Genomic DNA, 26,874 nt, shown 5'->3' on the forward strand with positions numbered 1-26,874 from the left:
ACTTCACTGTTGAATTTGGTGAAAACAGTCCAGAAATGACCAAATAAAATAAATAAACCTCAAATGTTTTCTTTTTACTATACCCACTTCCAAAAATTGCTAAGCATATTTAACACAATTTTCTCTGCTATTCTTCAACTGAATCAGTAAAACATGTAAAAACTCAAAACATAACTGTAATATTACACAAGATAAATTTTTCTTCAATAACTTAATCTGTTCCAAAGTATTTCTGCCCAAAATGTGTAGGTGCAACAGGATGAACTTCAGTGGTTAAAATTGTGATCTCTGGAAACTCTTGAATGATTGATTTGGCACCTTCAAAAAATAAAAGGAAGAAAATTATTATTATTGCAGGATTTTTGATAACATTAGTTGGAATTCAGGAATTTTATGGTCAGTCACTAGGCCTCATATTGAGAGAGGACACAGCAATGACGTTTGTGTACCTAGTGAGACTTGGTTAATCAGTTTTTTTTAATGTCTGATATCTGAAAAGCTTTGATGGTAAGTCAGACTGCACCCCGACCGACTAATAAATTCTTACAATCATTATTTTATATCCAAGATTTGAAAAACATATTAAATTATAGCAACTTCTTCCATAAAGGATATTTTATTTTATTTTAAAGGCAGCCAGAATAGGGAGACTACAGTTCTTTCTGAAAACAGAATCATACATATGATGATTTCTCAACTGGAACACTGTGAAACAAGTGTAAAGACTTCTTTGTTATGTCGGTACAAGCTAGCTTTTAAGAAATTAATACTCTAGCTTTAACAGGGGAGGGTGGAGGGAGGGATCCAGGAAAGGGACTAGGCAGTACCCCAGTTGAGCTAGAAAGCAATAGCAAGGCTGCCACAGAATATGATTTTTTTTCATTTATAATGTCAAAGAATAGTATAATATCGTAATGTATACTATTGGAGCTAACACAGTTGCTTGTCTACTCCCAAAGGCAGACAACCCAATAATTATTTGGTTATCTCAATGTTTACAATGCCACCTGTTATATATAAATAGATGGCCAAGCATATCACACTTTGTCAACACCAACATTTGATCTACAGCTAATTTTTTTTATTACAAAACAGCAAAATAATCAATGGCTTACTGAGCACAGCCCTCCCAATATAGATACTCTATGGCCAATTCAAGGTTTGCCTGAGACTTGGAACCTTTGCAAATGAAGAAATGCCCTAACTAGAAGCCATATATTTCTTTCTTTTCAGTTATGAAACAAATACAAATTTATTGTGGAACATTTGGAAAATATTAAAAACCTTAAAAAATAAAATAAACCACTTAGAATCCTACCATCCTAAAATAACCACTGTTAATGTTGTATGTGTATTTTAAAATGAAGATGGAAATAGTATTATGCATCTGCCTAGCCTCTCTTGCTGAAGATTAGGTTCCATGTTAAATCCAAGTGTGATTTTAGTAGTCATAATAGTCATAATTTGTATTAGTCATCTCTAAACTTGGTAATAACATTTAACACTATTCTAATGCTTTTATTTATCCTGCTCTTTTATATTCACCACATAGATTTTTTGATGTCATTTTCAAAAACATGATTTAACAGTTACATAATATTACATCTTTTGAATATATATGTTTAACTATTTCCTGACTGTAAGTTATTTACATACTTTCAAATTTTTCCTTATATTAAATATTTATATGTGCATCTATGATTATTTTATTAAGATACTCTCATAATTGTCCTAGATTGCATGGCAAACAAAAGTAGGGCCTTAAATTAGGTTTACCTCCCTCAGAAAATGGAGAACACACAGTTTTGTCACAAGGCTCTTTGAGAAGTCTAAAAAGTTCTGCTCTTTGCTTCACACTGCAAAGCATACTTAAGTAAGACCACAAGGCTAGTTAGAACTTATCATTTCTTGCTGTTTGGGCACAGTTCTCAGGCTCATATGAGGAACCAGGAGAAATAGGGACCTTTTGGCCATTTGCAGACTCTACCCAAACAGGGCCACCAGGAAAACAATTGCAATCTCCTTACCTGGGACTAGTTCATACTTTTCCATTTCAATTTGAACAAATTAAGAATGGTGCAAAATATTATCACTAGGCTTACTAGCAAAATTAGATTTAGATTTAATGTGGAAGCAAATAAACTTTTTGTCAGGATGAGAGGTTGGACAGATGCACACTTACCCACCCAAATGCCCATCCAGAGCACCAGTTACTGCTTCATGCTGAACTTACCATGAGGAGTGGAGAACAGACTGAGTAGAATGATAACACTGGGCTGAACCCCATGTTCTATAAGAACCTTTACAGCTTCAATTACAGTATTTCCAGTGCCTGAAATCAAATGACAACCAAATGAATTGACAACTTTCACATTTATCTCAAAATGCATTTATGCTTCTTTGAAGTAAAGGCAGTTCAGTAATCTAACATGAGACACCACTACAAAAAGCTTCATTTGAGGTACCTGTTCTTTATCCATGACATTATTTTCAATAATGGGCATGACACATACACTTTACAGTTTTCAAAGGCACAACAAGTCCTAAATTCATTCAGTATTTGAGATATCAACTTTAACACACACCCTCCACCCCCAACCCCAGGAGACCATGCCATGTGTGATCTGAGTATGTTTAGGAAACAGAATATATTAAAAGAAAAAACATTTCCTCCAGGGAGGATAAATCCTGAAAAAATTCATTGCTATAACTCACTGGGCTAAAGAGAGGACATATTTCAATTATTTTCTGTGTTTATATATTTTGCTTCATTAGATCTGTTGCTTCAGTGTGTTCATTTTAAGAAAGAAGCTCTTTGGAACTAATAAGGTTTGAATAATGTATATTCTCTTACTACACACTAAAAATTCGCCAGCGAACTGCCTGAGGCAACTCCAAATCCAACTGAGAAAAAAAACACATTTAGAAACAGTTTCTGCCTTATAAAGGGCACCCAGAAGGCATGCACTAAAGTGAATTTAAACTTATCTAACCAAAGGTTACAAATTAAACCCAAAGCACTCACTGAGAATTGGATACATCAGAAGGACTTTTCTCCTATAAATGTCTGGAGGGAACTTGGCATAATATACTTTGGCTCTCTGTGTCTCCTCATCACTCTGAATCAGGATCTTCCCAATACGGATGGATCGACAGCAATCTCGTAAACCTTGTTCCATTGCCTCACCTTGAAAAGGAAATAAAAACGAAGGAAAAAGGGGTTAGGGGAGATAGAGTGAGAGTCAAGAATAGGCCAAAGCAGTGTTTGTGACTGTTATTAATACACAAAGGACATTGTCAAGATGAAGCAATTCTTCTTAAGCTAACAGCTTTACTTCTCATATGTTTATATTTTAGAGTTAGTACAGGTCAATGAAACTAGGTTATGGGCTAGTCCATGAAACTGGGATAAGCCAGTTTTATGGGTGGCTTGAAAGTTTTAGAGCTCTCATGCTTTACGATTACAGGAAATAAAGTGTTTTGTTGAGCTGCTCTCTGAGCTTTTCCAATATCTGGAACATTTTACTCTTATTATTTAAGGGAACCTTTAAACAACCTAAATTTGTTACTTTCATCTGAAAAAATATAAAAGGTTGATGGAACAATGAAGGCTACAGACCAAAGGATCTCCTTTTAGATCAAGGTGGCATCAGGAGACATTACTTAGCTCCAGTAATAACTTCAGTGGCAAAGGAGTTGCTGGCAAATAGTGAAAAAGTACTGTGTTGTTCTCTCTCCCCCCAGAGAACCACAACCAACAGCACCCACACTCCCTTGGTTTCTGACAGTGGAGCTATTCTGAGTCTGAATTCTTTTAGGGAAGTATTTTCCAAAGTCAATCATTCTCCCACTACCTTAAAGATTTTAGGCTACCTCAGAATTCTACTTGTATTATTATTTACTTAATATTTTTCTTTAAATTAACTGATTGTGTTTACATGTACTTTAAGAGGAAACTTTGTAATTACTACTGTAAACATAAAAACAGTTTCTAATATACATGAAAACTGACCAATAGCTCTTAAGGTTAAAAATAACCCTGTCTATGCATCACCCCATGGTCGTTTGGTATACATTAGGGGTCTGAGGACCATGCTGCTGCCTTTAGGGCAGGAGCTGGACTAAAACAGAAGAAATTGTAACTTAAAAGCCCATCTCCACTGTCTTTACCAGTTTTAAAAGGTTAAACAACATTGTCCTGAAAATCCTGTCATTGTTTAAGAGCTACCATACTTTGCCATGTATAACACACACCTGTGTTTTTGCATGCATTACATACAGGATTATTAAACCCATGGTATGTAATCATTACACACATGTATAATGTGTATCCTTATTTTTCCCTCTAAAATTTGGGCTAAAAAGTGTGCATTATACAAGGCAAAATACGGTACTTTCTAATACAAAGGGAGTTTAAAGCTCCTATTTTATTTCAGGCAGTCAGTTGCTCACAAATAGAACTTCATAGCCAGAAGAGAAAAGGGAACGTTTGTACATTTAAAAAAAAATAGCCCATCTGTTTCCAGTGCAAGCAACTGGGGCTTTCACTGTACCCTGGATCTTGTTCAAAAAATAATTAAGTTGCTGAATGGAAATAATCACCTCCATGTAACCTATGTTTTAATTATAGGCATGTGATTTTGCTGCACAAAGGTTAGTTTAGAAGGGTATATCAGTTGGACTGATTTTTGAGCAACTGGAAACACCTAGAGTTAATGACAGTTAAGTGCCTTTGCCTAGATGGTCACATAGTCATCAAATATAAAAGTAAAAATATTGAGTCCAGCTCCTGACAGGGTATGACTGTTCCATACAAAAGAAATGAAAAAGAAGAAAAATATTTTCTCCAGCCATGTATGCAAAGTTCTGCAGGCCTGAAATCCTGCCATAGTCCCTTAGCCTTCCAGCTGCCCCGTCCTCCCCAAGGCAGCATCATTGCACCTTCCTATCCTCCCACCCTCCTCTGAATCTTTTTGAAAGCTGGCTTGCCCATGGAGGCGTGCAGGCCACTAGGGAAGATGCTGTGCAGTTAGAATTAGCCAAACTCAGCACCACACAAACCGCAATTCCAAGGCCACATGAAGATAGACAACACAGGGAGATTTAAGCTAAAGCAGGATGCAGCTGCAATTAGGACAGACAAGCTCACTTCTCTCCTGGAAAATAACAACTGTTTCTATACATGCAGAGAGACAAAATTGCACATGTGAACCTACCGCTTCTCATTATGCTGACCCCACAATTTCCCTTCTCAAATTTCACTCCTTCATACTTGTACCCTGTTGAGGAATAAATCCAAAGATTTTATCTTTCATCATCAGAGCAACCTACTTATTTTATAAAGTGCTTATGGTTTAAAGCAGATGGGCATGAAGCAACCCTTGTCCAGATACATTGTATAATGTCTTAGATTTCCTGTGAGAGTAATGAGAAGAGTCAAGACTTTTCATAGTTATTTATTAATTCTTCATAAGAAACCTATGGAGATAACTGGGATAGGTGGACTTCATCAAGTGGGAATAGGACATATGATAGTATGATATTCACAAACATATTCCTCAAATTGAATTCAGAGAATCATTGCACTCTGAGAATGTTATAAACACCATCAATTCAAATGGGTCCCCACTGTGTGTCACAGCAGAGAACCTCCTCATTCTGTTCCTTTTTATGAGCCTCCATTCTGCCTTAAAAAGCAAAAGAAAGAGACTGAAGTAGTTACCAAGATATATTCAACCCTTGGCCTCAGCCTAAATGCGTTTCAATTATGCGGCAAGCTCAGCCCCCAATTTGAAGAGTCAAGCTTTGAATAGAACAGCTTCCATTATTTAAAAAAAAAATCAGAATTTCAAATCCCTGAAACAGGGATATTTGGCTGCTTTCTATTTGAGTATCACAAGGCATCTTCTCCAATTCTCATCATTTTTAGTTTTATTTTTCTTTTTTACTTCTCATACTTTTATGTAAAGTTTCAATGTCAAACCAGTCCACCCATTTGCTTCCCCACAGAGGTGAAGATAAGCTGCCAGCAATTCTTAACTCCTGTTCCAATGGGCTGTCATCAAAGGCAACACCTGCATGCTAAAGAATATTTATTAACCTTTAACTTGAATTCCCAAGCAAGCCATTAACAAAAAGTCATCCGCATAAATTTCTTTACTAAATGTCTCCAGGTTATTAAGTTGTTTAAAAGAACAGCTCCATCTAGACTCCGCATTATGCCTACTAATTTAGGCAGACTGCTTTCTTTCCATTTCCTCCAATTCTAACTCAACATTTTTTGAGGAAAATGTGACAGTAACAGCTCATATTTACCTGTTGGAGTGGTCACCACGCATTCTTTATACGGCAGCTGATTCAATCCCTCTTCCACAACAAGTCTAATCTAGAAAGTCAAAGAAAGGATAAGGTGAAAATCTGGTAAGAATCTCCTGTTACCTGTTAGCCTCCAGAGCGAAACACTAGACAAATTCAGTTACACAGCAGGCAAGGATTTAGCTTATGGAGGAAGGAAAGGGGCTCCTATCGTGTGTCAGGTACAGAGATAGATCAAAATGCCTGGCTGCTTGCTACTAGGTATTCAACCTTGTTTAGGCACCTGATTTCCAAAAGAAAGTTCAAGTATGCCTTATGATTCTCATTCAGTCAGTCCAGGCTATATTAAAAGAGATACAAAACTACAGCAAATGGCAAAAGTCACGGCAGATATCCTTGGAAGGAAACTTGTGGTTACTCTAGAAATAGTGCACAGAGGAAACCTCTTTGCCTTGTTCAGTACTTGGAAACTGTTCAGTTAGATTCTTTTTAACAAGTCCCATCATAATGTAAAATAAAGCTTGAAACTTGTTAGTAAGAAATAAATGAATGGATGGGGTTGAACCAATTTACTGAGCTTGAAGTAGGAACCAATGAATGCATTGGGGCTTCTTAGCTTAAAAAAAAAAAAGGCTCCCAATGTTCTTAATTTGTGGTATAGAGGAAAGAATCCATTGGAACTACAAGAAACAGCATCCAAAGCCAGGTATGATATTCCTTCCTATGAGCACCTGGGGTCTACTACCATAAAGGCAATTCTGAGTCTGCAGTGTACATTTCCTGCAATCAATATTACACCATTGATTGAGAATCAGGAACGGCAGGGAGAAACGGTAGGCCCCATGCACTGTTACCACAACACAATACTCTGTTGTCAATAAAATGATCAACGCTAGGTGGGCCAGCACTTTGTCATGCTGCAGCACCAGAGGGTCCAGAAACCTCATAAATACTGTGTGTGAACACACTTACTTCTAACCATCACCTTCTGTGGAAGGTAATGATTCTTATGAGCAAATTGCAAGGGAAGAAAAGGATCCTTTTCCTTGAAGCTCTAAAGCTCCTCCTAGTAAGACTCCTCTAAAAGAGTAATACCTTTCCTGCAACCCTCAGACAAAAATTTGTGTCTAAGCCTTATACAAGAACATAAAACCAGAAGTTATTTGACTAAAATATAAAGAACTTAAGATGAGTGCCAGGGAAGCCAATTCTGATAAACTCAGGGTAGTATTAATGTCAACTATAAAGGGACACTTGTACTAGAAGAGATAGTATACTAGAAATCCTCAACACTGGAAACCTAAACAGCTCCAGCTCCTACCACAACACACAGACCCTCTTCTTCCTGTCTCCCAGTATCAGGACCTTCACGGCCAATTGCAGAGAACAGAGGGGCCCCAATTATCATCCCCTCAGGCGAGTTATGCCCTGGGTCCTTATTATCTCATTTGATTAAGACACAAGTGGGGACCCAAAGGAACCCCTGAATTTATTTATTAAAAATTGGGTATTTATTCTTACATGTTTAAGCTTCAGTCACCTTCAAAGTCCTCCCCATTTGATGCAATATACCTAAGCAAGATGTTTTTTCCACTGCTCAAAACAGTTTTTCAACTCATCGATTTGGATGCCTTTTAGTACTTTTGCTGTTTTTTGTTTCACCTCTTCTACATGGGCAAACTGTTTCTCTTTGAGGACTTCTTTCATCCGGGGAAATAAAAAAAAAGTTGCTTGGGGTGAGAATAGGGAGGGTGGGGCACAGGAGTCATGACATTTTGGTCAAAAACTGCTGAACACTCAGCGTGGTGTGGGCTGGCGTGCTCATAAATCACCCACCATGAAATGGGCAAACACATGGAAAGAGTCTTCAAAAAAATTCACCGAAGCCGAATGCAACCTCTCATAACAATACCAACTGGTGCACTGATACAGATGGGTTCCTAGAACACTTACCTAGTGGGAGAAGCTTGTACCACAAGGGACCTGCTCACCAGAATACAATTCTGGGTCTTTTTTCGGTCCCCTCTTGTATAATGCCTTCTTTTTCAGGCAAGCATTTCACAATAATCACAAACTTAACTCCTACTTTCTGTAGAAAAGGGGAATATGAAAAGCAAAAGAAAGAGGAACCATTTTCTACTAATGATGCCCAAGACCTCTCTTTTTCCCTCAGCTACCATTGACACAAGCTCCCTCCTCCTTGAAACTGCTCCTTTAATTTGATAAAAAGCATAATGACAGAATGGCCTAACTACCACTCCAGAAATGTCAACTACATTTATCTTGATGAAATCCAAGGATTATTACTGCCCTTATAAACTCAAATAATTGTAAATGGAAATTGCCTCTGAACCAAGAATATTTAAAGGCAAAAGTACTATAGTTGTCTCTACTCTTTGGAATTAAAAGATTTTTCACAGGAAAAATCTAAATGAAAATTAATAAGCTACTTTTATCTCTTTACCAAACTAAATAGAGTATTTAGATTGCAAACTCCATGAGAATAGGGACATGTCTGTATTCTTTACTGCTGTACCTCCTCTCCCTGCAACACAGTTTAGCACAGTGCCTGACTTACAGGAGTTCAATATATATTTCATGAATGAATGAATGAATGAATGAATATTAATAATCACAGCAGAAAATGTGTCCATCTAATTGTAAGAACTGAGCACACTTACATATAAACACAAGAAGGAAACACAGTGCTTACCCTGAAGACAACACAATCTAGTCTGAGATACTCTCAGATCACACTAGCAAAACAGAATTGAGCTTGGTCAATCCTTAACAAAAAGTCCCTGAGGAAAGCACAGACAATCCAACTTAATATTTCACATGTGCCTCTTCTTTCACATTACGCAAAGAAGAGGAACAATAAACACCTCCCATGTAAACTGCAAGAGTTATTAATTTTTGTGCATTAGATGGATATTACAGGGTAACTATTAGGTCTCCTTACATCTTTGTTTTTCTTTTAATGTATTGGGTTGGTCAAAAACTCCATTTAGTTTTTTCCATAAAAGGCATATTTTTCATTTTCACCAAGATCTCTATTGATTTGGGTGTTTTGAGTATGTCAGCTATCTCCGTGTGGTATGTTGATTATTCTCACTTAATGTCTCAATATGTTTGCTATCAACTGCAACTGGTCTATCCAACCATGGAGCATCATTCAGTGAGAAATCTCCAGCTGGAAACTTCATAAACCACTTTTGACACGTTTGACCAGTCACAGCACCTTCTCCATCACTGCACAAATCTTTTTCTGCGTTTCAGTTGCATTTTTACCTTTCTTGAAATAGCAAAGCACAATATGCCAAAAAATGTTGAGTATTTTCTTCCATCTTCAATATTAAAACAGCTACACAAAAACTCACCAATTTTGATAAGTTTTTTAAATGCGTGCTGATATGACAGTTGACACAATACAATCTAACAAAATTGTTTTGAATAAAGTTAAAAACATTAAGGAAAATCATATGTAACTTTATATCCATCAAAAAAAAAGTTAAAAACAACTAAGCGCTACTAGAGCCATCTTACGGGAAAAAAAAAAAAAACAACGAAATTTTTAGCCAACCCAGCGCTTCACTTCACTGCCCTAAAATAAGTCATTTAAGGGTTACTTATAACCAGGTTTCCGAGATCCATTTGAGATGTAGGAGCACCTGAAAGCTAGAGAAAATGAGTTTATGGGCAATGCTTTGAGGTGAACGGGATTGAGACAGAGATGGAGCTTTAATGCAACAGAAGAAGCAATACTTCAGAAGTCTAGCAAGATGAAGGTTACTTGGTACAATCTCTCTCACCCCCAGAATGCTCTAAAAAACCCTTGGCTTACTATGGTTATATCACTAGGAACAACAATAAAGTGAAAATGGAAAGCCTCCACCTACCAAACGATCTGCAGAAAACATGAAGTCCCCTCTACTGGCTGTCCTAAAAAAAAAAAAAGTAGTACAAGTTTTAGTCTAGATTAGAGCTTTAAGGTAAAATATTAATCATTACATACAGTAACACAGATATTATGACCTATTACTAAAAGCTTAAAAGTTTGTATGTATAGACTATTATTAAGGCAAGATATTTTTCACTAGAATACAGGAGCCTAAATGAAATGACTTGATAAGTATTATTGAGAATATTTATTTGATATCAGCATTAGAGTTAGGAATTGGAAAGATTACTCAGTCACCCACTGAGCTGCCAAAGTATGTTATTTAACCAGATGAACATAGCTCCCCCTGGAAGATGGCAGTAAGACCATAGCTCAAGTTAAGAGAAAAACTTCGTAGTGAGAAAATCAGTTTCCTCCTTCCTCCTATTCCATTCACCTCGCCATAACCCATCTACTTTGTCTCTAATCCTTTTTGTAATGAGAATGGTACAAACAAATAAATCTTATACTTTTGAGAATACATAACCTGCCCTGGCTGGTGTGGTTCAGTGGACTGCATGCCAACCTGCAAACCACAGGGTCACCGGTTCAATTCCCAGTCAGGGCACATGCCTGGGCTGTGGGCCAGGTCCCCAGTAAGGGGTGCGTGAGAGGCAACCACACATTGATTTTTCTCTTCCTCTCCTTCTCCCTCCCTTCCCATCTCTCTAAAAATAAATTTAAAAAATTTTTAATTTAGGAAAAAGAGAATGCATAACCTAATTTCTAGGATCTTTTTCTCAAGTCATTGATTGATAATTTGTGCCTTTTGCCTGTTTTTCAATCAAATACTTTGTTTCCCAGATCCTTCTGCCATTTTCCTGTACATTTCTTTCTGGTCAATGCTTTTATATCCTGACATATCCAAGTAATAATAATCAGAGGTTGCACCTACCCACATGCTGTTTAACCAGCCACAAAAAAGAAAGAAAAAAGGGATGTTAAAAGGCTGACATTTTTTTCTGTATGTAAAAATCTACTATTGTTCCTCCTCTTTCTCCCATACATGTTAAATGATTCAACTAAACAGACTGAGTTACAATTTATGTATTTAAAAATCCCCATCTGACTCTATATAACATACCTAAAACATTTCCCAACATAGCATCAGAATAGCATATGCAAACATATATTATCTCAGTATATCATTAATCATGACTTTTTTCAGGTTCATTTACTTTCTCTGACAAGGAAAAGCAATGAAATATTCCTGATACAAATGTCATTAGGCTTCTTAGTTGTAACTACATTTCTATCATATTATGGAATATTAATGAAACCAAGAGCAAATCATAACAGATTAGCTATGTTAGAATTTAGCTTTGAGATAAAATGATTAAATTAGCCCTTCTCAAGAGTCATAGCTGCACTGGAATGTAGTCATGTCTTGGGCCCTACAGACCTGCCTATAAAGCAAGCTTCAGGAGGTAGGCTCTGCTTAAGATAACAGAAGAATGCAGCCTGGTAAGCACGAAATATGAGAGGTCTGTCTGGAAAAAGTCCAGCCATTGTTATAACGAGAACAGTATGCATGACATCGATGTAACCTGGCCGCCAGGGAGAGTGAACTAGAATGCACATGCATTCACTACACTAGTCAGCAGGGGCAGTAGACACTGTTGAGTGAGCATGTGTATTGTGTGGCCGTCACATTCAAAATGACCGAGAGAGTAGAGCAACAAATCTGCAACAAATTTTGCATTAAGCTTGAACATTCCTCCACAGAAACTATTCGGATGACTCAGAAGGCTACAGCTATGGGCAACTGGTGATTGGCAGCTTCATCACAACAAAATGCCAGCTCATGCATCACGTCTCACACAGAATTTTTTGGCAAAACATCAAGTCACCCAGGTGACTCAGCTCCCCGACAGCCCAGATTTGGCGCCTTGTGACTTCTGGCTTCTCCCAAAACTAAACTCACCTTTGGGAGGGGAGAGAATTCAGACCGTTGATGAGGTTCAGGAAAATATGATGGGGCAGCTGGTGGGGACTGGGAGAACTGTGTGAGGTCCCAAGATGCTTACAGTGAAGGGGATAGGGGCATCACTGTCCTATGTACAATGTTTCTTGTATTTTGTATCTTCTTCAATCAATGTCTCTATTTTTCATAGTACATGGCTGGACACTTTCAGAACAGACTTTGTATAGCTCTGCTTTTTTCTTTCTGCTCTTAATATAATGTCATTGACTCACAATCCAAGATATTTTACAGAACTCTCTTTCTGTTTGAGACCACTTGGCCATTGTTACTAGACCAGGACAGGAAGGATGCTGCCAGGAGTTGAATAAATCTGATTGTTGAAGCTTGCATAAAAATCAAAGCCTATGACCCTTGAACCCCTTACTCATGATTTTTACCCTTAACAGCCCTGAATGATAAGTCATTGTTCTGGCTTTAAGCAATACAGCTTCCCATTTTCCTTGCTTAACATTCTGCAAATAAAGTGACTGTACTTTCATCACTGCAAAACTGGGTGTTCAATGTTTGGCTCTGCTGTATGCCAAAAGGGATGAACACTCATCCTGTTCAGTTACCATTACTCTCTAAAACATGAACCATAATTGAGCAATAGCAAGAATATAGGTCTGTATTCTTTATATATAAATATTCCCTGAACTCAAAAAACTCTATTTACACACATCTACTATATACAGAGAGCCCACTTAAAACAGGCTCTATATTATGTACTGTGGTTTTCAAATGAAACCATACCATTACACTAGCACCTTTCATTTCTAATGTAACTAATCTTCATAACATGCTTGTGAAGGACGAAAAAGTCAGGGAACTACAAAAAAAGTCAACTGAAGCCTACTGTCCTTTTGGCTAGACCTGTACAAATACAGAGTTGTCTAGTCAGCCAGAACACAGTTTTCCAATAGGAAAGAAAAGTCTGGATTGGTCTTGAAGAAATATCCAGGAATGTATCTTGTGAACACATCTGAAATACGTTTTTAAGTTCTGAACAATTACATGTAAATTTATTACATAGAAAAGTTATATTAGGTTAAGTGATCAGAGTTAACCCAATCTATTACTTTATATTGGAATCAGACATTTTAACACCTTTTACACTCTCCTGCAAAATATCAGCCTTAGCTGGTAACTTTCACATAATCACCATCTTCTCTACATTCTCAAAATGGTACATACTATGAACTAATATGTACTATCATCTCTTTATAATTATTTGACTTCCAAATAAAGCATTTGCTGCTCCAAATTATCCACTACAAACAGTGATTACTGTATTTTGCCATGCATAATGTGCACTTTTCCATCCAAATTTTTGAGGGAAAATTAAGGATACACATTCTACATGGGTAGTACTAATTCTGTATCTATAGAAATGTTTTTAATTCTTTTATTTATGCTATGCGTTAAAAATTTAACTCTAGAAAGCAGTAACAATATCTGTATGCAAAACAATACCCTGGAATATGATAATTGGTTTTGTTTCTAAATGTAGAGAAATAAAAAATTAAATTAAAAAATTGAAATGATTTTTTTCCTGAAAGTTTGGGCCAAAATGTGGGTGTGCATTATACACGGCAAAATACAGTACTTGCCCTGGCCGGTTTGGCTCAGTTGGTTGGAGCATCCTCCTGTAACTGAAAGGTTGCAGGTTTGACTCCCGGTCAGGGCACATACCTACGTTGCTGATTCAATCTCTGGTCCGGCTGCATACGGGAGGCAACCAATTGATGTTTCTTTCTGGCAGCAATGTTTCTCTCTCCCCCTTCCTCTCTCTCTAAAAGCAATGAAAAAATGTTCTCGAGTTAGGATAAAAAAAAAACAAACAAACAAAAAACCTATCTCCTACTGTTTTAGACAGACTTAAGGCCCATACTGTTTACTTTCAATCAATTTAGATAATTAAAGTACAGCCAGAACACAGTAAGTTGTTTGCATTTTTAAAAACCCACAGTGGTTTTCAATATCCACATCTAAATCCTTAACACTGCTTAACACCAGAGTTTCATAAAGCAGATGGTTACTTGTTAGATCAATCAAGTTACACATTTTCTCTGAGCCCCTACTTTAGGCCCAACACTGGACTAAAGTATTTGTTAATAAAGGTGTCTTACTGTAAACCAGACCCTAGGTTTTATTAATCCCATGCACTTTGGTTTAAATCATAACTCTATTCAGTTTTGTCTTAAAACCATTTTTTAAAAGAAATCTCTCATACTAGAAACAAAGACATTTTAACCACTCTCTATCTAATAAGAGACCCATATAAAATCTATTGTAAAATTATTACAAAGCAACAAACACACTGATACACATTCCTGGGATATTCTAAAAATATATCCAAGTAACCAAATATCAAATATTTAAATAGTGATATCCAGACACTCATAATTTAGCGCATGGAAATATAATTAATGTTAAGCTGAGCATCTTTTAAATTGTACAAACTCCAAACCGGATTAACAATGCAGACCTAACCATACCTGAGAACATACTTTTCTGGACACTCCCCCCAAATGTATGTCATACATCTGTAGCAAAAAAATGAAAGCCAAAGGCAGCCATTTTTTTTTAAATGACCTTCGCACTGAAACAACAAAAGAATGAGAATTAGCCCTGGCTGGTGCAGCTCACTTGATTGAGAGCCAGCCTGCAAAGCAAGGGGTCGCTGGTTCGATTCCCAGTCAGGGCACATGCCTGGGTTGTGGGCCAGGTCCTCAGTAGGGGGCATGCGAGAGGCAACCACACATCGATGTTTCTCCCCCTCTTTCTCCCTCCTTTCCCCTCTCTCTTAAAATAAATAAAACCTTTTTTAGAAAAGAATGAGAATTATATTGGAAGTCAAATCACCATTTTAATGTGGACTTGGTAAACCTCAGTTTGTACAGGTCTAGCAACAAGTTGTAAGCTTCAGCACTTTGTTGTACTTCACTGACTTTTTCCCTACCTAAGACTGTCTATAAAGCACTCTGAAAACCCCAGAGAGAACTTCAGCAATACTTAAAATCATGTGCATCTCATAGCAAACCCAAACCAAGATGAAGCACTGAATTTCACTGACCTTTCTTTCAAATGGTTAATGTCAATACAATAGGTATTTACTTATCATCCGTAAGATAGGAAAATATGAGAAAGGAATGTTTTAAAAATATGAAAAATTTAAAACTTCAAGTAAAGATCCTTTGCCCTCTTTCTTACTAGGCCTCATTGCTGCTGCTCGAGGGATGCCCTAGTTGATGGAAGACAATGTTGACCTTAAACCAACAAACTGCCTGATACTTCTCCAGCAAACTGGGTTTATGTGGGAACAACAAAGTATTGCAATTCAGGACATGTGGTCTATGGGTGAACCATGGCAAGTCCAGAGAACAAGAGAGAGGAACTTTTTTTTTTTTAACAGAGAAAAGGAGTTCAGAGGGACCATTATAAACAGAGTCCAATGGAGGAAACTGGGAGTTCAAAGTGTAGTGACTTTTCACTGGCTGACTCTTTCATTGGCTAAGTGGGTGCCTGAGAAGAGATCCTCCTTCTTCCTAATGGAGTAGTACAGTAAAAAATGATCTTTCTACTGGAGATAGAAAGCACATCTCTTCCAATTTGGGGTAATTGACAATGAGTGGGTAGGGCATGAGTGCTCCACCTACAGGCCCTCCCAACCCAAATTTAAAAGACATTTCTGATTATTAAATTTCACAATTACAACTACAATTTTTCCAGCAGAAATTCCCACTTGATCGCTCTCTGCTTCTTTTCTCTATTCAGAATAAACTTGACAATCTCTCTTTTTCTACAAAAATTATTTTAACAACTCACTATTTATCCATATATGAATATACCAAGTGTACAAAAGGGTTATGTATACGGCTTTTCTAAAGAGGTCCAAAAGTTGCAGAAGGTACTGAGTATTACACATATATGACTACCTTCTTTCCCACAGGTGCACCGTTCATTAAAAGCTTCCTTGGTGCCAAGTATTAAGCACTTATGATGCATTATCTCATCTAATCCTCACACAACTTTAAGAGACAGATTCTACTGTTACCACTATTAAAGTGATGAAATATGGAGGCTTACATAGGTGAAGTATTTCAAGGTTCTTTCCAGCCTGAAGCTCTCTGATTCCAAGTCCTTGAGTAAATCCATTACTTAAATTTTGCTCTTAATAAGGGAATGTTTACTAAAAGATAACCAGTTTTTAGATGCATTTCAATATTTCTCTCACTGTGAATCACACCGGCATGTACATACAATGCAAACAATAAAATAAAGAGTCTGGCAGGCAAATAAAGCATGAAATGTTCCTCCTGAAGAGGAAGCAGATGCAATTATAATATGGTTTATAAATAGTATGTACTAAGGTTAATGCATACAGGGATATACCCTTCCCAAAGATGATTACATTAAAACCTGTCCCATAACTTAAAACAATTTAATTTAAATAAAATTTCAGTAGCACTGAAATAGGTTTCACTTCAAAAGTGAGGATTAGCCCTGGCTGGGTGGCTCACTTGGTTGGGGTATCATCCCACACACCAAAAGGTTGCGGATTCGATTTCCGGTCAGGGCACCTACCTAGGTAGTGGGTTCAATTCGCAGTTGAGGCACGTGTGAGAGGCAACTGACCCATATTTTTCTTACACATCGATGTTTTCTTCTCTCTCTCTTACCCTCTAAAATCAATAAACATATCCTCAGGTGAGGATTTAAAAAGAATGATTATATTTAAGGACCGTTTTCAGCATCTGGTGTCGGAGAGGTTAGGGCTGGGCATAGGGTTGTCGCATTTAGCAAACAAAAATACAGAGCACCTAGTTAAATTTGTATTTCAGAAGTATGTCCCATGTAATGTTTAGGATACACTTACATGGAAAAAAATTAACTTTATCTGAATTCATATTTAACTGGTTGTCCTGTACTTTACCTGGCAAACTAAGGAGGAAGAACTACATGGACTCAAATTCAGCTCTGATGTGTTTTTGTTTGTTTCTGGTTTTTTTTTTACAGATTTTTAAAAACTTTGATTATAAACACATACATAGATAGAGCAGAGTTTACCATCTCTCTCTTCCACAATGATCAACTAATGGCCAATCTTGTTTCATAAATTTCCCTACTCAATCCCACTCCACTCCCAGTTTACTTTTTTAAGTTTATTTAAGTACAATTTGCATCAATAAAACCCACCACTTTAGGCAAGGCATATAGTTGTGTAACCTACACTACTATCAAGATATAGAGTTTTCTTTCTTTATATTTATTTTTCAATTACAGTTTACATACATTATATTCATGTCAGGTGTACAACATAGTGATTAGATAATTTATATAACTTACAGTGATTGCAATAAGTCTAGTGCCATCTGACTCCATCTGTAGTTATTACAATATTATTGACTAACATTCCCTATTCTGAACTGTACATCCCCAAGAGTATTTTTTTAAAGATTTTATTTATTTATTTTTTTTTAGAGAGGGGAAGGGAGAGGGAGAGGAAGAGAGAGGAACATCAATGTGTGGTTGCCACTCACGCACCTCCCCCACTGGAGACCTGGCCCGCAACCCAGGCATGTGCCCTAACTGGGAATCGAACTGGCGACCCTTTGGTTTGCAGGCTGGCGCTCGGTCCACTGAGCCACATCAGCCAGGGCCTCCATCTAATTTGTACTTCTTAATCCCTTCACCCTTTACACAGATCCTCCCAAACCACCTCCCATCTGGTAACCATCAATTAGTTTTCTGTACCTATGAGTTTGTTTCTGTTCTGTTTGTTCATTTATAAGTGATATCATATGGTATTTGTCTTTCTCTGACCTATTTCACTTGGCATAATATGCTCTGGGTCTATCCATGTCTACGTAAATTGTAAGATGTCATTCTTTTCTATGGCCAAGTAAGTCATCTATTGATGGACACTTAGGTTGCTTCCATATCTTGGTTATTCTAAATAATGCTGCAATGCACATAGGCATGTACATACTTTTTTGGCTTAGCATTTTGGATATCTTTTGATAAATACCCAGAAGTGGGATTGCTGGGTCATATGGTAATGCAACTTTTAACTTTTAAAAATATTTTATTGTATTTTTTCCATTACCATTTATCTCCCTTATATCCTATCCCCCATACAATTACCACACTATTGTGCATGTCTATGAGTCCTTTTTCCTTTTTGCTCAATCCCTCCATCCCCTAAACGCCCCCAGAGCTCTCAGCCTGCTCTCCATGAGTCTGTTTCTATTTTGCTTGTTAGTTCAGTTTGTTCACAAGAGTCCACATATGAGTGAAATCACATGGTATTTCTCTTTATCTGACTGGCTTATTTCACTTAGCATAATGTTCTTCTGGTCCATCCATGCTGTCACAAAGGGTAAAATTTTCTTTTTTATGGCTGAGCAGTATTCCATTGTATATTATGTACCACAGTTGTTTTATCCATTCATCTACTGATGGACACTTGGCCTGCTTCCAGACCTTGGGCAAGCACATACAATGAGCTAAAGATAGTTTATTCAATAAATGGTGTTGGGAAAATTGGACAGATACATGCAGAAAAATAAAAATAGACCATCTTCTTATGCCACACACAGAATAAATAGAATAAATTAAAAATGGATTAAAGACTTAAATGTCAGACCCAAAACCATAAAAATGCTAGAAGAAAACATAGGTAGTAAAATCTCAGACATTACTTGTAGCAATATTTTTTTCTGATATATTTCCTCAGTCAAGGGAAACAAAAGAAAAAATAAACAAATGGAACTATATCAAACTGCAAAGTTTTTGCACAAAAAAGGAAGCAGTCAGCAAAATAAAAAGACAATCCACTGAATGGGAAAACATATTCGTCAATACATGTGATAAGGGGCTAATACCCAAAATTGATAAAGAATTTATAAAACTAAACACCAAAATAAAAGCAACTCAATTAAAAAATGGGCAAAGGACCTGAATAGACACTTCTCCAAAGAGGATATACAGATGGCCAATAGACACATGAAAAGATGCTCACTAATCATCAGAGAAATGCAAATTAAAACCACAATGAGACATCACCTCACAGCTATCAGAATGGCTACCATCAATAAGTCCATAAACAAGTGCTGGCAAGAATGTAGAAAAAGGGGAACCCTTTTAACTGTTGGTGGGAATGCAGACTGGTGCAGCCACTGTGGAAAGCAGTATGGAGATATCTCAAAAAACTAAGAATGGAACTACCTCATGACCCAGTGATTCCACTTCTGAGAATTTATCCAAAGAAACCTGAAACACTAATTCAAAAGAATATAAGCACCCCTATGTTTATTACAGCATTATTTACAATTTTAAACTTTTAAAAGTATCTCCACACTGTTTTCCATACTGGCTGCACCATTTGCATTCCCACCAACAGTGCACCAGGGTTCCCTTTTCTCCACAGCCTCGCCAGCACTTGCCACCTGTGTATTTATTGATCATAGGCATTCTGATAGCTGTGTAGTGAGATGTAATGAAAAACAGTGCAGGGTTTTAAGCAGGGGAGTGTTGTTTTGTTTTTTAAGCAACAGATGAAAGGGAAATGGAACATAAAAGCTTTTTTGGCAGGTTTAAATCAAAGGAATGTTTCATTTAAAGTTAATGTTTACTGGAAGCACTAAACACATAAACTGTATTTCCATAGCTACTTTGTTATTATGTGATCATTAAAATAATGAATAGCTTCAATGTCGGTCATGGTATGCAGATGATTTATAAAATGCTTTTCTTTCTCCTTCCTTCACTCTCATAAAAACATACCCCCACGGCAATACTTAGAGCCAACCTAATCTAACTTGAAAAACTGGGGGGAAAAAAGCTTTTACTACCTGGTAGGCATAAGTCATCAAGGCTACAGCTCTTTAGTACCTTCTTTAAAAGCTCTTTAAATAGTGTCATTAATTATTTACTTGCACCTCAAAGCAGAGTTCAATGTAAACATTCAAAATCAGGTAAAAAATGAAGAAAAACTATCATTTTCCCTTAGAACCCAGGACTCAGTCATTCAGAAGTTTATTTTTTATAATGACTGGGAACATTAATGCCCCTATGTTCCAGGTACTGTGACAGGCCAGACTTTCCTCCTGCCTCCCTGGGGTCCAGACCAGTTCACAAGACATTACTAGGATATGTCCAATAAATATTATAACATAAGTATGTATAGTTAAAAAGGCAAATTCCTCTCTTCTGGCTTAAAACCCAGTTGGAAAATTCACATAGAATACCCAGGGAAACCAAAAACATGTCCATGTTTTAAACAACTTTCAGGGGACAGTTTTTTTTCCTGTGGTGGACATTTTCGTTTTGTACAAGTTGAAGGAAAAAGATTCCTTCAGTCTCAGGGTGATGCCAGGACAGATTCTCCAGGCTGGTTCTGTTCAGTGTGTGGAATCCCTGGCACAGCCTATATCCCGAATCTGAAGCCAGGCAAATCACTACACAAAGGGCAATGGCCCAGCCTGAGTGCAGCGCAATCACCCGAGGTGTTTGTAAAGCTACAGGTGCTCATGCTACCCCCAAGACTACTCTAAGAATGGGAAGTAAAAACTGAAGGGAAAAAGGCTCCTCAGGCAATTCAGATGCACAGCTTTGGTTAGAAATACTACGCCCTGCTTGGTGTGGCTCAGTGGACTGAGCACCTGCCTGTGAACCAAAGCGTAACTGGTTCGGTTCCCAGTCAGGACACATGCCCGGGTTGCGGGCCAGGCCCTCAGTAGGGGGCGCAGAAGAGGCAACCACACGTTGATGTTTCTCTCCCTCTTTTTCTCCCTCCTTCCCTTCTTTCTAACAATAAATAAATACAATCTTTAAACAATAAAAAAATATTACATTACCTAGTCAGATGACTCAAATCACAGATGGCTACACCCACATTAATGCTGCACTGAATGTTCATCCTAAGGTTACTTTTCTCCACTCCAGGTGACTAAAAAGGTCGTAAGATCAAACGCGCTCTTTCTGTAGTGCTAGTTCACAGACTAAAACTGCTAAGATTGTTCAACTTTCCTTCACACTTGAAACTGAGACCGTGGGAAACCCCCTTCACGAACAAGTATTACAGCTCCTGGGTTCTGACCTACTTTGCTGCAAAATGGCTAAATGCACCAAGAAGGTCGGAATCGTCCACATAAATACGGCACCTGTTGTGGTGCCTCTCTCAGGAAAAATAGTAAAGAAAATTGAGGTCAGACAGCACGCCAAGTACACTTGTTTCTTCTGTGGCAAAACCAAGATGAAGAGGCGAACCATGGGGATCTGGCACTGTGGCTCCTGCATGAAAACGGTTGCTGGCGGTGCCTGGACCTACAACACCACTTCTGCTGTCACAGTCGAGTCTGCCATTAGAAGACTGAAGGAAGTGAAAGACCAGTAGAAGATTCACAATTTGAAGCATTGCTAGCTGATAATAAATGGGTTAATTTATGTAACAAAGTTACTTTGGCTTGTTAATTTTATTAAGTGGACATTCTGATTTACAGTGTGTTAATTTTGCTTTCTCAAAAAAAGACTTGCAAATTAAAATTCTTCTAATTTTTCAGTAGACAAATAACATAAGAATATAAGCCTTAGCTTTCTGTAAATCTGTTTTGCCCATTCAGCTTAGATACATTGGTTCAGCTTAGAGATAAACTATGCAAAGTCATTTTTAGATCACAGTTAATATTTTTTAAATGTTTCTAAAAGTAGGATGGACATACGCTTCCTCTTAACTTTTGATATTTTGTCTGACCCTTGTACTATAATCTTCAGAAAACTGAAACAATTAGAATTTCAGAGCCAAAAAAAAGGAACAAGTATGTTAAGAAGTATCCAAATATTTGACTACTTATGAAACAACTTTACTTTAATGTTTCAGAAAACAAAAGAAAACAAAACAAAGGACAGGGAAGATGATCTCTTAAATACTCTGCATTGCCTTAAACATGAGGTCATGAACTATAATGAAAAAGTACATTACACTCAGATTTTGCTGGGTTTAGGACACTAAGGGGACAGGACGGAGAGTATGTGTGACTTAATCCATTGTAATAATAGAATGTGGAAATGAATAAGTCATTTCTCCTGTGTGACCCATGTGTGACTGAATATTAATAAATTATCTGACCATTGATGTTTTTCGATTACTGTACTTCCAGTGAAAGAGAATTTCCTTGAAATTCCATAATACAACCAACATATTATGTTTCAAATACTGTACATTTCAATAAAAGACATTTAAATCTGTCTAATTTTCTCAATCTTGTCTGCTTTTAGTTACAACATGCAGTCCTGCTAGCTCAACCCCCATTTCCCCATGGCAAAGTCAACTCAGCAAGCAATCCCATCACTAGATAGCCACTAAAGACCAGAAACAATAAAAGGAATAACAAGTACTCCAGTGTCTTCTATTATCAGACAACCTCTATATATCACACAATATATAGTGCACATTTATTATATCACATGCCCTGAGGAAGACAGGATATGATTAAGTGATGGTATCTTTCATAAGTAGACCTATGTAAGTATAGTTCCTCTTACTATGGGCACCCTGCACCAGCCCCTTACGTGGAATGAAACAGGTCTTGTTTTTGTTGGGGGATGCCAATATTTTTGAAGATAAAAGCAACAGAAGCCTCTGTTAACATATTTGACTAACAAAAACAAAACTAAAACACTGTCTCCAGCCTAAATAACTAAGCATTAGTTATCAAAAATTGTAGTGAGTCTTTCCATACTATATCACAGCATAAAAATTATGTAGAATTGTATGTACAATTTAGTTTCTTTTACTATCTCCCAAAAGCTCAACAAACCAGTACTTATTATGAATGTAATCAGAATCATGCACAAATCCAAACATAAAGGCTTGAAATACCTTAAATGTTCATGGCTCTTCATGTTTATAACCAAAGTTCAGAGAGTAAAGTATCCTCTTTTAGCCTCATAGGAACTCCATGAGATACTGCCAACACCCTCGTTGTACAAATGATAAAAGCTGAATAACAGAGATGCTAAACATCTTGCCTAAGCTCACAATGGATCTTGATGTCTCCTTCCAAACTCAGGAAAAAAAAAAAAAGATTTCACTTACACCCAGGTTTACCATACTAAGTAATGCAGTGAAATTAGGTATTGATATTGTCATATATGAACGCTGAATGTCTTGCCCTTTTCATAGTTCTATAGTAATGGTTCACTCTTACATTGTCATGAAGACCTCTTTGTAAAAATCTAATGAAATCTTAAGAAAATCTTATCCCATAAAAAAGGTACATACGCAAATGTTCACAGCAGCATTATTCATAATAGCCAAAGAGTGGAATCCACCCAAATATCCATCATTTGGTGAATGGATAAAAAAATGTGGTGTATTCATGCAATGGAATATCATTCAGCCAAAAAAGAAATGAGGTATTGATACAACATGAACATACCTTGAAAATATTATGCTAAATGGAAAAAAAAATCAGTCACCAAACACCACATGCTGTAAGATTCCACTTGTATGACATGTCCAGGATAGCAAAATTAATAGAGACAGAAGGTAGTCTAGGGCTTTGGGTGGGTTGGACGGAAATGGGAACTGACTGCTCATGAGTATGGGTTTTCTGTTGGGTTGATGAAAGTGTTCTAAAATTGATTTTGTGATGGTTGTACAGCCATGAATATATTTGAAAGCCACTGAGTTGTACACTTAAACAATGTATTATATGGTATATGAATTATATTTCAATAAAGGTGTTATTTATAAAACAAGCATTAAAAATGCACGTACAAATAACATTTGGCAGATGATTTCCAAAGATTTACTAAAGCCCCTAAGCCCACCTACAGGTGCAGAGGGATTCAAGATTTGAGGTGAGTAACTCCTGATCTATAGAAATTTGAACTGTCATCCAATTCCTTGTTTTACAGATGTTATCTCAACTTTCCCCACCATAACTATCAAATCTATGCCTCCTACATTTTAAGATCACTACTTCATCTATTAGATCACATGACCACAGTGGTTTTCAATATGGATTTAAAACAGTTAAATAGCAGTTTCAGACTATAAATTTTAAGAGCTTTAGAAAAAACCTTTAGTAATTGTCTATTATTTGAAAGACATGGTTGGAATTCAAAAATGTAAAAGATACAATTTTTTGTCCCCAAGGAACTTAAAATCTAATAGATGAGATAAGATCAATCTGCAAACAACAATATACAAACTAGAAGGTGAATCTTGCATTAAAAAGGCCAGGGAAAATCAGTGAAGGAAGAATGATTAAAGGAAATCTTCTTGGCAGAGGCGGACATTGATTGCTGGGCTTAACTTTGAAGAATAGGTAGGATTTGAACACGCAGAGCAGTAAAAAGAATTCCAGATGAGAGCAGAAGCAGAGACGTTTCAACATTCCTGGGAACCAAGAATAGGGGCTTTAATGGCAAGCTAGATCCTGGCCTTTATTTGGTAGGCCCTGAGAAGCCAAATAGAGCTGCTGAGTACAACAGTTACCTAATGAAAGCAGTATATTAATAAGATTGATTGTTCAATAATGTGTGGATGCATGTGGAAAAGAGAAAAAGTGGAGCAGGGAAACAAATTAGGAGCCTATTACAGTAGTATGAAGAAAAAGTTTGTAGTCTGATTTAGAGAGTGGCATCCTGAGTCAGTAATCATTTTAAAAGATCAAAGCATACACCAAAAATTAGTTTTTAGACATGCAGTATCTCATTTAAAGTGCTGCCAATATAGAAGCCAACTATAGTTCCATCATGGTACATGTATCCCTTGAAAGGACCCATCTACAACTTAAGTTTTGAGATCGCAAAATAGCGTTTAACACAGGGTTTTGGCTACCTTAGCCTATGGGATTAGAAAGAGCGCCAAAGGCTCTTTCAGGCTCCCTTTCCTCTATTAACTATACGGAACACAGTAGGTGCTTTATCAGTTTACAATAAAACAATGCTGATAAGATTTGGATAAGCTTACATGTGACCAAGTAAATAAACCTCAACACCAAGACTAAAAGACCTTAGACAAAATGATACCTGCGATAGCAAACACTGGAGGCAGAGATGGGCTGTTGAGCTCAACAGAATTTCCTTGAAACTGCTTTACTTCTATTTGTGAGCCTGAGGTGACTGGAGGTAGGTTATAACTTTGGGTAGTATTATAGATTTCCAAATGGGCAGGCACCAGACAGATAACATAGGCGCGTTTACCTGCCTGAAACGTCTTAGGATTCCTCACTGCTCAGAAGAGACAAAGAGGAAGTAGGAGGCTACCAACAAGGCTTAGTTCATCCAGAACGCAAAGCGATGTTAAACGGGGGCCTAGGAAAAAGAGGGTGGGAGGTCTGAATCAAGAGACATTCCCCTTCAAAGAAAAGGCCCTGCCCAGGTCTCCACGTGCCAGTTACACCAAGTGAAGAAAAATTATCCCACAGCCCTTTGGCTGCTAATCCCTGCCCACCTCCAAGAGAGACCCTCCAACTCCCTTTCCCCTTCTGCTCCTGGCTCACTTGTCCCGGATGATGGTCTGCAGCTCCCGGATCTGGTCATTCATGGGTAGCAGCTTAAGCTGAGCCCCAATCTGCCCGGAGAGTTGGCTGTCCCTTAGGAGGCAATCGCGGGCCGATGCGTCACAGTTGTCACTGCCACTGTTACTCTCTGGGTTGAGGCTGCCCCCGGCGCAGGCCCGAGGGTCCCCCTCCCCCGAAACGCTAGAATGGGCGTGACTGGTGAGGAGAGTCGGCTTCGCTTTGAAGGCGCTGTTTCCCCCAGCAGGATCCGGGATGAGGTCGCCAGGTCGCGGCGGCTCAGGGCTTGGGGTAGAGGCAGAGTTTACTTGTTGGTTGTGACAGGGCATGGAGTCCCGGCACCGTAACTCCGTGGCCATACACCGGACCCGGGCTGTCCCCGCAATACCAACTCCTAAGGATAAAGGCAAGCAGGGAGAAACCGTGGATGCTCACGTGCTCTCCTGACTGTCCCCGCCTCCTCGCACCTCTCTCCTCAACAGCCCTCTCTCCCGTTAGGCTTCCGTAGGTTCCACTTGGCCACACCCAGCCCCTCTACGCTCACCAGCTGTACGGACTGTCTAGACACTCAATTGGCTTGTCCCCCTGCCACTCTGCAGCGCACTGTTTCTTAACCCTTTGAGTCACTCCGGTTGTGTGGTTTCCCACACCTAATCAGGCACATCCGGTGAGGCCAGGGATGCTTAGTTGCAGGATATTTTGGGAGCCCCCCCTAAGGATTTAGCATGCAGAACTTTGGATAAGCAGTAGAGCCAGGAAAAACTAGCGGGGGGGGGGGCGTGTAAAATGATGGCACACACAAGACCCATGGTTTTAGGCTTTGTATATGGGCAGAGAGGTTATACTTCAGTAACTGGATCTTCACTTAGCTTGTCTATGTAAACAAAGGGACCAAAATTCTGGCACGCTGAAGCTGATTTTTGGAACATCTTTTTAAGCTTTTTATTAGAAGCAAAAGACTCAGAAGGAAACTTTGATTCCCCTCCCCTTTCCTGTCTAGAAGATTCAGACAAATAATCTGCTTCAAGAAGTAGATTTTAGGATGTAACCTTAGTCTAATTTGAATCAAGTATGGTAAACAAGAGGGCTTCAGGCTGGTAAGCGAGATACCCACCGTGCCC

The 26,874-nt window shown here is 37.9% G+C and overlaps 1 protein-coding gene across 1 annotated transcript; it reads right to left on the reverse strand.

Moving 5' to 3' along the window:
* Positions 1–26,192, reverse strand: UPRT (uracil phosphoribosyltransferase homolog). The gene is made up of 7 exons (XM_054579543.1): positions 25,736–26,192; positions 10,215–10,257; positions 6,316–6,385; positions 5,217–5,279; positions 3,026–3,187; positions 2,234–2,332; positions 1–318 (listed from the first exon to the last, which is right to left on the reverse strand). The coding sequence occupies exons 1-7, from the start codon at positions 26,110–26,112 to the stop codon at positions 212–214; spliced, it is 921 nt and encodes a 306-aa protein (XP_054435518.1). The 5' UTR covers positions 26,113–26,192; the 3' UTR covers positions 1–211.
* Positions 26,193–26,874: the final 682 nt, after the last annotated feature.

Source organism: Pteronotus mesoamericanus, unplaced genomic scaffold (genome assembly GCF_021234165.1).
Source record: "Pteronotus mesoamericanus isolate MK-2021 breed Mesoamerican mustached bat unplaced genomic scaffold, CSHL_Meso_final contig_55, whole genome shotgun sequence".
NCBI lineage: Eukaryota > Metazoa > Chordata > Mammalia > Chiroptera > Mormoopidae > Pteronotus > Pteronotus mesoamericanus.

Bases quoted from the DNA above. Each gene is read 5' to 3' on its own strand.
- UPRT (XM_054579543.1), bottom strand. From the start codon at position 26,112: ATGGCCACGGAGTTACGGTGCCGGGACTCCATGCCCTGTCACAACCAA. The intron at 5,280-6,315 runs GTAAATATGAGC...ATTCCTCAACAG, and splicing joins CGTGGTGACCACTCCAACAG to GGTACAAGTATGAAGGAGTG. The intron at 3,188-5,216 runs GTAGGTTCACAT...TTCCTTTTCAAG, and splicing joins GGTCAGCATAATGAGAAGCG to GTGAGGCAATGGAACAAGGT.